Source organism: Pogona vitticeps, chromosome 2 (genome assembly GCF_051106095.1).
Source record: "Pogona vitticeps strain Pit_001003342236 chromosome 2, PviZW2.1, whole genome shotgun sequence".
Classification (NCBI taxonomy): Eukaryota; Metazoa; Chordata; class Lepidosauria; order Squamata; family Agamidae; genus Pogona; species Pogona vitticeps.
In genome coordinates this window covers 17,811,097-17,823,625 of record NC_135784.1, presented here as the reverse complement: position 1 = coordinate 17,823,625, position 12,529 = coordinate 17,811,097, and the positions used below count along the sequence as shown (strand labels likewise).

At 44.9% G+C, this 12,529-nt stretch overlaps 1 protein-coding gene across 1 annotated transcript; it reads left to right on the top strand.

The window, feature by feature from the left end:
- The first annotated feature begins 1,783 nt into the window (after nucleotides 1-1,783).
- On the top strand, nucleotides 1,784-12,529 carry LOC140704975 (uncharacterized). Its single transcript, XM_078388119.1, has 6 exons — nucleotides 1,784-4,997; nucleotides 6,110-6,671; nucleotides 7,560-7,689; nucleotides 8,849-8,919; nucleotides 10,032-10,158; nucleotides 10,372-12,529. Exons 2-6 carry the CDS (start codon nucleotides 6,324-6,326, stop codon nucleotides 11,850-11,852), a joined length of 2,157 nt encoding a protein of 718 aa, XP_078244245.1. The 5' UTR covers nucleotides 1,784-4,997; nucleotides 6,110-6,323; the 3' UTR covers nucleotides 11,853-12,529.

Sequence of the window (12,529 nt, the reverse complement as noted above, 5' to 3'; positions counted from 1 at the left end):
CACAGTGTGGTTTTCGAGCTAATAGATCCACCACCGACATGATATTTTCCCTCAGACAGTTGCAGGAGAAATGCAGGGAACAACAACAGCCACTCTTTGTGGCCTTCATAGATCTCACAAAGGCCTTTGACTTGGTTAGCAGGGATGGACTTTTTAAAATACTTCCCAAGATTGGATGTCCACCTCAACTCCTTAATATCATCAGGTCCTTTCATGAGGAAATGAAGGGCACTGTAGTTTTTGATGGCTCAACATCAGATCCCTTTGACATCCGAAGCGGAGTAAAACAAGGCTGTGTCCTTGCGCCGACCCTGTTTGGGATCTTCTTTGCTGTCATGCTGAAGCAGGCCTTTGGAACTGCAACAGAAGGTGTCTATCTCTGGACTAGATCAGATGGAAAGCTCTTTAATCTCACTAGATTGAGAGCGAAGACCAAAGTCCAACTGAAATGCATGCGGGACTTCCTCTTTGCTGATGATGCAGCCATTGTTGCCCACTCTGCTGAAGACCTCCAACAACTCATAAATCATTTTAGCAAGGCCTGCCAAGACTTTGGACTAACTATCAGCCTGAAGAAAACACAAGTCATGTGCCAGGGCGTGGACTCACCTCCCTCTATTACTATCTCCATGCAAGAACTGGAGGTTGTCCATGAATTTGTGTACCTTGGCTCAACAATCTCTGACACTCTCTCCCTAGATGTCGAGCTGGATAAACGCATTGGGAAAGCAGCTACCATGTTCTCTAGACTCACAAAGAGAGTATGGCTTAATAAGAAGGTCTATAGAGCCTGTGTCCTGAGCACACTCCTATACTGCAGCGAGTCCTGGACCCTTTGTGCCCGGCAGGAGAGAAAGCTGAACACCTTCCATATGCGTTGTCTCCGACGCATTTTTGGTATCACCTGGCAGGACAAAGTTCCAAATAGAGTAGTCCTAGAACGAGCTGGAATTTTCAGCATGTATACAATATTGAAACAGCGCCGTCTACGTTGGCTTGGGCACGTCGTGAGAATGGCTGATGGTCGGATTCCAAAAGATCTCCTGTATGGAGAATTAGTGAAGGGAAGCCGCCCCCGAGGGAGACCACAGCTGCGTTACAAGGACATCTGCAAGCGGGATCTGAAGGCCTTAGGAATGGACCTCAACAGATGGGAAACCTTGACGTCTGAGCGTTCAGCCTGGAGGCAGGCGGTGCATCATGGCCTCTCCCAATTTGAAGAGACACTTGTACAGCAGACCGAGGCAAAGAGGCAGTCCTGAAACAAGCAAAACCAGGGAGCTGGACAGGGGACAGATTGGATTTGTCTCCAGTGTGGAAGGGATTGTCACTCTCGAATTGGCCTTCTCAGCCACACAAGACACTGTTCCAAGACCTCCATACAGAGCATGATACCATAGTCTCTCGAGACTGAAGGATGCCTACCACAGTGATAATTTGTGAATAAACTTGAATAATGGATGAGTTTGGTAGCTTGACAACTTATTGTTGTTCCCTAAAGTCTTTGAAATGTAGCCCCTACTTGTTTGTGCTACATCAAGCCTTGCTTTCAGGCCCCCACCATTTCTTCCGAGATTGTTGTTTCTGAAGTGAGTATGGCCAAAAAAGGTCTGTTTTTGTTGCCTTCAGTTCATTCACACGAATCGTTCCATGTTCACCCGCTCTTCATTTTGTGATTTCCAATCTACCTTGGTTCGTGTTTCTCACATTCCAAACTCCGGTTGTCAAGCTTCACACTTTCAGATCTCTTTATGAACAGAACTTTTAGGTGTCTCAGCAATAACTTCTTTTTTTAATTTTGTTTTTATTATTATTATTATTATTATTATTATTATTATTATTATTATTATTATTATTATTATTATTATTATTATTATTATTATTATTATTATTATTATTATTATTATTATTATTATTATTATTATTATTATTATTATTATTATTATTATTTATAAAATACATCCATGCTTACTTAACATTGTGTCACCCGGGTTCAGCGTACAATCATTTGTCAATACAACTGCAATACATATTAGGCTCTTAATCTATACAACGTGTTTCTAGAATTTTTCTTGTTTACTATTAAGTACATATATTGCTATCATTAAAATCTTTTTTTAGTTCATTGTTATTTCTACCATTAATATTCTCCCTTCTTTGTCAGAATAGAGTTTAGCGTTTCTTTCCCATATAAAACTACCCCTCTTTTCTTTTATTGTACAGCTGAGTGGTAGAGTTTCCCAATCTTCAGGTAAATCAAATATTTATAATGCTGCTTTTTAATGTGTGTTTCTTTAATCATATATTAATTACATCTGTTTCAGTTTTTTATAGTTTTGAAACACATGATTCCTTTTTCTTGGTGCATTTAGGCCACTGATGTTCACTGAGAAGAACCCAATTTCGTTCTCCATTTTGTTTACTTATATTTAGGTTTTGTTGCCCTGGTATTCCGTTTTTCTCTTTGTATTTTATCCAGATCTTATCCAATATCCTTTTTCTGACTCTCTTCTTCACTTAGCTCACTCTCCTCTTCTGGTGTTTTCTCTCTCTGTTTTCTACTTTCTTCTTCATTTATATCTTGCCCCTGTGCTGCTGCTTCGAAGAAGGTTATATGTTTTTCAAGGAATTCTCTTGCTTTAGGTACCAGCCATCTAAAATTCACTCCTTTCCTATCCAGTTTGGTCGTCAAAAAGTGATACTGTTTCCTCCCCTCTCTTATTCTCCAAGGTATCTGTTTCAATACCACGATTTCTTTTTGTCTGTATTGTATTGGGTCTTCACTGGTCCTTTGCAGTACTTCATCTCTTGTCGATCCTTTCACAAACTTTACGTGTACTTCCGGTGGTATTCTGTTCTTTTCCTCATAACTTGAATGTAATCGATACGTTTGGTCTATCTCATTTTCCAACTCTTCTTTTCCAATTCCCAGTGCCTCTGCCAAAATGGCTGCCATCAATACTGGTAAGTCCTCCTGTTTGTCTTCTGGTATGTTTTGGAATCTAAGAATGTTTGAAGCTCTTTCCATTTCCATTGCTGCGATTGAATCCGTTAGATTTTTGTTAGCCTGAACCAGCTTAGGGTTTTCTTTTTTCAATTCATGCAATCTCTTTTCTGTTTCATCCGCGTCATTTCCCAGTTTTTCAATTCTTTGTTGATTCTTTGTGGTGCTTTGCTGGATATCTTGGAGTTGCGTATTCATCATGCAGATCTGTTTGTTGATTGTATTCAATTTCTATTCCATTTTGCGTCAGTTAAGTTTTGCTTCTTCATGGCTTCGTCTTGATTCTTCTTGATTTTTCTTTGTCTCCTCTTTGTGGAATACAACTGAATCTTGGATCTCCCGGAGCGTTGCTTGTAGATCTTTGATCGTTGCTTTCAGATCTTGAACATCAGCAACTGGATACCCTTTTGATTTGATCGAGGACAGAATTGCTTGACTTTCTTAGGGTCCATAATACAGTTGGAGCCCCATAGCCATGGGGGATCGGTTTCAAATCCTCCCCACTCTCGCCTATGCTTATAATGCAGATGAATGCTAGTGAATGCTGTACCTAGCATGGTCTCTGGCTCCCTCTAGTGGCCAGTTGTGCTAACGTCTTCTTGAGAAATATATATTTCTTGCATTTTTCTTTTATAATTTTAAATATTTTCAGACTGTGGATAAGTGAATTGGTGGGAACTGATCCCATGGATATCGGAGTTCTACTGTATCATCAAACTTCTCCTCTGGCAGCAGTTCCCCAAATAAATTGATATTTGCCCCCACTCTCCTTCCGGTGACCTCAGAAGAACTCCAGATTGCTTCAAACACGTTGAGCTTGATCCAGTGAGTGAGTTGTAGGTCAGTCCTGTCCTCCTTGGATTGTCATGCCTCTAGGATAAATACTGCAGATTTGGTGTGTGGAGTTGGTAGTTACACCTTAGAGAACGTGGGCAAGCAAAGATGCCCCAACAATGTCCTCTTGCTCTAGAGCCTTGGAAAGTGTATACAGTACTGTACAATATAAGACTTACTTTACTCTTTGAGTAAAGCAATGACCAAAGTAAAGTTCTTCTGTTACAACTTCTAGCGTTCCTCAGGATGTGCAACACCAGCTGCGGCTGATGGGAGCTGTCTTCCGATAATAGGGAATCCTACGATGATGGAGCTGAAAAAGGGTCTCGAAGGCTATCGAGTCCAACCTCCTGCTCAAGGCAGGAATCCAAGTCAAAGGATATCAGCCAAGTGGTTGTCTGAATCTTCTCTTGAAACCCTCCAGCGTTGGAGCGCTCAACGCCTGCCAAGTTCATGGGTTCCTTCGTCGTACTTCTCTAACAGTTGGGGAGTTTTTTCCTGATATTCAGCCTAAATCTGGCCTCCTGTAGCTTGAGCCCATCATTATGCATCCTGCACTCTGGGATGACTGAGAACAGATCATAGAGTCAGAGAATCGTCATAGGGTTGGGAAGGGATCTTGGAGGTCATCTAGTCCAACCTTCTGCCCAAGGCAGGAGGCCTCCAGCCATCCCGGACAGATGGCTGTCCAATCCGTTCCCCTCCTCTGCAGGGCCACACATTTTAGCTGAAATTCCCTGGCCTTTTCCTCTTAGTGATATACCTCAGGGGCAGAGTGGAGGTTACGAGATCCCCACAAGAGGCAAAGGCCTCGGCTGGAGAAGAAACCAGAGGCCGCCCAGTATTCGCTGGGCATGGAGTTCTCGGAGTGTGGGAAGCAGGAGAGAGAGAGAGAAAGAAAGAGAAGATCCTGCTTCCAAAACGTCTCCCAGGGCTGCTGAGGAGCAAATCCAGGCCGGACTCTGTCCTTCACCTCCGAGCTCAGGCTGCAGATTGGAGGGGTCGGCGCTTCCCTTGCCAGGAGCCTGGCTTGGCTTCAGTCACATGATAGGAAGTGGGAGACAAGAGCAAAGGAGTCTGAGGGGAGGGAGATGATGGAAGATTGAAAGGGAGGGTTCAAAGGCCCAGACCTCCCCCTGGAAATGGGAGAGGAGATCAGGTGAGAAGGAGTGGCTCCGGATTTTGTTTTTTGTTTTGTTTTGGAGTGGTTGCAGGCGGGGGGGGGATGAGAATCGACCTGGAAAAAAGCAGAGGGATTTTATGGGGGGAAATCTGGGCAGATCGAGATCTTGGACCTTCCCTCAAATCGAGGAGGGAGCAAATGGACTCCATTATAGTCAGATTGCAATGCAATGCAATAGAAGGTTCTAGAATCTGGATGCATTGTGGCAAGATCCAGTGAACCGGTCAGGCAACCGAAGGTTAAGTGCAGAGAATTGGGATTTCTCGAGGGGAAGGCAACCTGGGATGGGGGTTGGAAGTCTCCCAAGACCAAGGCTTCTCCCTCCGAAATAATCCCGTCCTGTGTCTCCTCTCAATTCCTTTGGAGGGGAAAAGGGGAGCCAGCTTCTCCCAAGGGCGCCTAGGCTCCAGTCAGGGACGTGGGGAGCCCCTTTCCCTTTTGCCCCTCAATGCACTTCTGGTGGGGATGTTGAGTCTCCCCAAGGATTTGGGGTCGGGATCCATGAGGAGGCGAAGAGGCAGCGAGAGAGGATCTCTTCCCCTCCTCCAGGTTGGCCCCCAAAGTTTGGTTTCCTGATGCAAAGCCTTGCAGCCCCCCTCTCGTCCGACCACACGACCACCGACAGAAGCTGGCTAGGTTGTCAGTTGATGGGGAAGAGGAGCCCATAATTAGGATTTTCCCGGGGCTCTTCCTCCTCCTAAGCTATAAAGTCAGTTCTGACATTTGGTGACCCTTTTCAGGGTTTTCTAAGCGGAGAATACACCGAAGCGGGATCCCCTTCCCTTTATCTGGGGACAACCTGGGATTGTGTTCCTCCCCCAAGGCTACCCAGGCTGGCTCGACTCGCAGGAGGCACAAAGGGGGAATCGAACTCCCAACCTCTGGCTCCCCAGCCAAGCGCCTGACTCACTGAGATGTCCAGACAGCTTTTTCTCTTACCTCGGGAGACCCCCCTAAATTAAGACCAATGTTGTCGTGGTTAGGTGTGAGAGAGGTGCACTGAGCCCTCAGCAGGAGATGGAGGGAGAAGAGAGGGGAGCTGTGGCTGGCGGATTTTGTCATTTCCAACTTTTTTTCCTTTCTCTTAGAATATAATGATCATCATTAGCAGAAAAAATGTCCTGCCTTTGCAGCCTGTGAAGAGTGTCATCTGATAAAGACGATCTTTACTCAGAGAGAGAGAGAGAGAGAGAGAAGGAAGGACCCCTTTGATTCCCCTAAATGGCTTTCTTAGAACATACACCAGCAATTTAGCAGCAGGCGTTCGTTGACCTTGATCGAGGAAGAACTTCTGATGTCCTCATGGCGGAGAGCAGTGCCCGATTCTGGGAGAGGTCATTGCGGAAAATCTTGGAGGAGGATGTTGTCAGCTCAGATACACAACTCCAGAGCTTCAGGCGGTTCTCCTACGAGGAAGCGGAAGGGCCCCGAGAAGCTTGCAGCCAACTCCACGGTCTCTGTCGTCGGTGGCTGAAGCCAGAAAGGCACACCAAGGCTCAGATCCTGGACCTGGTGATCCTGGAGCAGTTCCTGGCCATCCTTCCCCCGGAGATGTCCAGCTGGGTGAGGGAATGTGGAGCGGAGAGCAGTTCCCAGGCGGTGGCCCTGGCCGAAGGCTTCCTCCTGAGTCAGGCAGAAGAGGAGCAGGAGGTGAGAGGATTCCCACTTGGGGCTCTTAAGACGGGTCACCTCCATCCCTGTGGCCCCTTCCTCTGCCCCACAGCCCCTCCTGAGGCCCCTCGTGCTGCCATGGCCCCCAAGCTTCTGCGGTTCTGCCTAGCTTTGGTGCACCGCCTCTTCTCTTTGGAAGCAAAGTCTCCACAGGAAGCATGGATCTTGGTTCAGAGTAGAAAAACCTCTGTGGAAAGCTTGATCCTCCTTTAAAACAAGCCACCCTTGTTATTTTTTCTGTAAGAAAATTCCAGATTTCTCTTTCTGCCCCAGAGAGACCCCAAAAGGAGACGGTGAGGTTTCTGATGGGATTGGAGGTGGTGGCTCTCTACCTCTTCCTACACCCCAGAAGTCCTCCATCTTTTATCTAATGGATGAGGGATCCAGTGCAGGGACTGGGTGGGTAGCTCAGTGGCTGAGGTCCCTGGCTGCAGAGCCAGAGGTTGGGAGTTCGATTCCCCCCACTGGGCCTCCTGGGAAAAGAGCCAGCCTGGGTAGCCTTGGGCCAGCGGCCCAGTCCCAGCAATAACCCCATTAAAAAGGGAATGGAATACCACTTCTAAGTACTGTACAGTATTCTCTACCTAGAAAACCCTGGAAAGGGTGGCCATAAGTCAGAATGGACCTGACGGTACATACTTCTTATTATTACGTATACCCCAGAAATAGTCCTCCTCCCATCTGATGGGTGGCAAATTTAAAGGAGGATCTTTTAAGATGTTCTACAAGGGACTTACAGTCCTTTGATAATATCCAGAGACAGACATCCCCTGACCCCCAAATTCTACCACCAACCTTCCAGTCTTTGTCCCTTTCTCGTTCCTTTTCTGTCATTCTTTTGGATTGAATCCTTCATTGTTCTTTCAGGGGGAAAGTCTCTCTGTGGACATTCAGCCTGATTTCTCAGTAACAGAGAAGGCGGCACAGCCGGAGAGCAGACAGGATCTTCTGCCAAGGGGGAACACGCCAGGCGGTGAAGGAGGTGCCAGTTTGCAGGGTAAAGTCAAATGCCGGCAGGGGAAAGGAAGAGGGTGATCTCCTTGTCTGAAGGATGGAGGAGAAGCATGGGCTGCGTGGATATCTCCCTGAGTATCTCCCCCTCCCCCATTCTATATATTGTGTTTTAATGGTTGTTTTGTGTTGACACATCACCTGCTGCCGTCCACTTTTCCCCACATGATTGTCTTTTCCAGAGAATCTTGCCTTTTCCTGAGGTGCCCAAAGGAGGACAGTCTCAATTTCAGCGTTTTTGCCTCCAGAGAGAGTTCAGGGTGGATTTGATCTTGGGCCCACTCATTTGTCTTTCCGGAAGAGAACATTGCATATGTTTCTGTGAGAATTGTATGCACCTGACGCCACGTTCTCAGCACCTCTCACATAGGAGATGGAATGTTTAATTACCAACACTTAAAGGACTTTAAACGAGAAAAGGAGTGCTTAGATTCATGGCCAGAAGGTCAAAGAGAAAAGCTCCACTGAAAGGAAATAGAAATCATATCTATGTGCCTGAAACACAAATTCAGGATAGGGAAGAATCCAAATTGTCTCATTCCGTCCAGTTGTCATTGCATCGCTGGTTGGTCTCTCCACACATTGATTCGATGATTCTGTTTGTATACCATGTTTGACTCAATGTGCTCAAGACCATGGAGGTTATGTTTCTTAACATCTCAGGCCTGAGAACAACAATCCCGTGAGGTAGGTCTGGTTGTGGATGAATAACTGAGCTGTGATCACCCAGTGGGTTTCATGGCAGTTCTGAGTTTCAGTGGCAACAAGCTCTCCTAAGTCTCAGGCCAAGAGCTGGCCGTTCCCCCCTTCCTTTGCAATCTTTTGCATTTTACTGGAGTTACTTTCTAGTACGTTTTAGAAAAAAGAAGCCGTGTTGATCTATTCTACGATATCAGGTCAAAAGCAAAACAACATTAAAAATAAAGTAGACAAAAAGGGCTCAGGGACAAATCCTCAGACAAAATGTGGGCTTCCTCTCTGAGTAAAAGATAGCGATTAGTTTTTAAGGTCACAGAAAAGTTTTGTCATCGTTATTTTCTTTGTATTAGTTTTAGAATTGGTCTGAATTTCTAGTACATGTTTATAGGATTTTGATCTTTGTCTCTGTGAGAAACGGTTGCAACTGATGCCGCATTCCCATACAGGAGCTGGAATGATGCCAGTAGCAAAGACTCCGCCATCTTCCCTTCCCTCGGATGGAGAGGAACCCCATCAGGTAAGCAGAAGGGCGAAACTGCAGTCCATCCGTACAGCAAATGCTCTCATCCCATCCCTGGGAAGAATCAAGGGGGCATTTGTTCCAGTTTTGCTTGTGTCCGAACATTTCCAAAACAAAAACCATTAAGTGCTTTGTATTTGGGATTTCAGGAAATTGAGATATTAAACATGAGAGAAATGAAAACTGATGGAGTCACCCATCCAGACCCCACAGCTTTCAGTGCTTAACTCTTAAAAATGCTTTTCTACTCTTTAGTCAATTCTTTCCTGAATTTGGCTGGTCGCACATTTTTTTAAAAAGAGTTCCTTGCTGTAACACCTATACAGTAGAGCCCCTTTATCTGCAGGATCTGTATCTCCAGATTCACTTATCCACGGTCTGAACAATTAAAAATATTAAAAGAAAAATCCAAGCTATAAATTTTTTCCACAAGGTCAGTACCAAAATTGGCCACAAGAGATAGCCAGAAAGCATGCTACAGAAAGCATTGGTTATTAAAATACAATTTGCTATAACATAATCCTTCTGAAGAAAATCAATCCTGAGTGCTCAGTGGAAGGACAGATCCTGAAGCTGAGGCTCCAATACTTTGGTCATCTCATGAGAAGAGAAGACTCCCTGCAAAACCCCTGATGTTGGGAAAATGTGAGGGCAAGAGGAGAAGGGGACCACAGAGGACGAGATGGTTGGACAGTGTCATCGGCTACCAAAATGAATTTGATCCAACTCCGGGAGGCAGTGGAAGACAGGAGGGCCTGGTGTGCTCTGGTCCATGGGGTCACGAAGAGTCAGACACGACTTAACGACTGAACAACAACAACACAACATAATCCGTGTTGTTCAGCATCAGCGGGAAGCTTGGATCTGATCTCCCGTGGATATGGAGGTCCTACTGTATATCAAGAAAGTATAACATAGTTGTCTCCATGGTGAGGAAAGCAGGACCCTCCTGTATCAGATTGGTTTCTCACAAGAGTTCCCTATGGCAAGCCCAAACATGGGGCAGAGAAATCCCTTTATATCTCAATCTCGCCTGATTCAGACACCTGTTTTGGAGGGTTGTATTAAAGTAGCTCTGAGCTGTGAGAAAAATATACTTTTTTCTCCAGTCTTCTGTGACCTTTGAAGAGGTGGCGGTGTGTTTCACCCAGGAGGAGTGGGCGCTGCTGGATCCTGACCAGAGGGCCCTACAGAGGGAAGTCATGGAGGAGAATTCTAGGATGGTGACATCTCTGGGTAAGGCCTACTCTTTTCCTGGAAATTGAAAAAAGTAATTCAAAAGGTGGAGAGAAATGCTGATATCGGAAAGGGGGTTATGAAAGTATGATGTACGTAGATGACAGACGGCATCACCAGGAGCCAAGAGAGCGACACGTTGGGTGCAGATTGTCCGTTTCTGGTCATACCCAGAATTCAGTCTTGGTCTGTGCTTGTCTCTCTTCTCGGCAGATAATTTGAAGAAAACAGCCATATGTTCAAAGAGCAGCAAGTGCTTTGTGCAGAAAATGGATCTTGTCAGACATTGGCAGACACACACAGATGTTAAAAGAATTACTGGAGGGAAACCCTACAAATGCATCCTGTGTGGGAAACATTTTGCCCAAAAGATGACCCTGATCCTTCACAAGAGGACCCACATTGCAAAGAAAAGTGTCAGGGAGAAGCCAGACAAATGCCAGGAGTGTGAGAAATGTCTTCCTCAAAAGACAGACTTGAAAAAACATGAGACTCGGCACAGCGGAGAGAAACCATACCAATCTGAGGAGTGCGGGAAAGGTTTTACCTGGAATCCAAACGTTATGAAGCATCAGAGAGTTCATACAAGAGAGAAACCGTACAAATGCCTGAAGTGTAGCAAACATTTTTCTTGCAGTACAACCCTTTTGAGCCATCAGAGAGTCCACAGAGGAGAAAAACGATACAAATGTCAAGAATGTGGGAAATGTTTTTCTCAAAATTGGATCCTTCTGGTGCACCAGAGAGTCCACACAGGAGAAAAACCCTACAAATATAAGGAGTGTGATAAATGTTTTCCTCAGAAGACAGAGTTGGTGAAGCATAAGACTCAGCACACAGGAGAGAAACCGTACAAATGTCAGGAGTGTGAGAAGTCTTTTTCTCATAACTCAGACCTTCTGAAGCACAAAAGAGTTCATACAGGTGAGAAACCGTTCAAATGTCAGGAGTGTGAGAAGTCCTTTTCTCAGAACTCACACCTTCTGACGCACAAAAGAGTACATACAGGTGAGAAACCGTACAAATGTCAGGAGTGTGAGAAGTGTTTTTCTCAGAACTCACACCTTCTGAAGCACAAAAGAGTTCATACAGGTGAGAAACCGTACAAATGTCAGGAGTGTGAGAAGTCTTTTTCTCAGAACTCACACCTTCTGAAGCACAAAAGAGTTCATACAGGTGAGAAACCGTTCAAATGTCAGGAGTGTGAGAAGTTTTTTTCTCTTAACTCACACCTTCGGAGGCACAAAAGAATTCATACCGGTGAGAAACCGTACAAATGTGAGGAGTGTGAGAAGTCTTTTTCTCATAACTCAGACCTTCTGAGGCACAAAAGAGTTCATACAGGTGAGAAACTGTACAAATGTGAGGAGTGTGAGAAGTCTTTTTCTCGTAACTCAAACTTTCGGAGGCACAAAAGAATTCATTCTGGAGAAAAGCCATACAACTGTCAGGAGTGTGGGAAAGGTTTTACCCAGAATTCAAGCCTTGTGGTGCACCAGAGAGTCCACACAGGAGAGAAACCCTACAAATGCAAGGAGTGTGGGAAATCATTTGCTTGGAATTCACCACTTATGAATCATTATGATGTCCACAAAGGAGGACACGTCAACAAGTGTCCCAAGTTTAGGAAATGTTTTGTTCTAATTTCAGATATTGTGAAGCATCGGAGAGTCCACACAGGTGAGAAACTCTAGAAGTGTCAGGAGTGTGAGAACTGTTTTTGTAAGAACTCCCACCTTCTGAGGCACAAAAGTGTTCATATAAGAGAGAAAATGTGCAAATGCCAGGAGTGTCAAAAAGTTTTGATCACAGTTCCCAGTTTGAGAACTTTCAAAGAATCCACACCGGAGGACAACTTTACAAGTGTCAAGAATGTGGGAAATGTTTCATTCAGAATTCAAAGTTTCTGAAGCATCAGACTGTACACACGTGAGAGAAATCATACCGATGCCAGGTCTGTGGCAAGTGTTTTTCTCTGAGTATAAATCTTCTGATTCACCAGAGAGTCCACAAAGGAGAAAAACCATAGAAATGTAAGGAATATGGGAAATGTTTTGCACGTAAATCAGCTCTTTTGAGCCATCAGGTACTCAACAGGGGAGAGAAGCCACACAAATGCCAGAAGTGTGGGAAATGCTTTGCTCAGAGTTCACAACTTGTGAACCATAAAAGAATCAATCGAGGAAAGCAACCGTACGAGTGCCAGGAGTGTGGGCAGTCTTTTGTGAAGAACTCAAAATATTGTGACCCACTGTTAGTTAGGGTTCATATCTTGCCTCCCCTAGTTTTAAGTGAGACTCTGGAAACACTTGTGTTAAAAATCACAACTAGTCTTTATTAGAATATATAACAATAAATCTGTTTGCCTAAA

What these genes read in the sequence shown, in the direction of transcription:
- LOC140704975 (XM_078388119.1), top strand. Translation starts at nt 6,324, where the DNA reads ATGGCGGAGAGCAGTGCCCGATTCTGGGAGAGGTCATTGCGGAAAATC. An exon ending in AGGAGGTGCCAGTTTGCAGG is followed by an intron (nt 7,690 to 8,848) that starts GTAAAGTCAAAT and finishes ATTCCCATACAG; the next exon opens with GAGCTGGAATGATGCCAGTA. An exon ending in TAGGATGGTGACATCTCTGG is followed by an intron (nt 10,159 to 10,371) that starts GTAAGGCCTACT and finishes TCTTCTCGGCAG; the next exon opens with ATAATTTGAAGAAAACAGCC.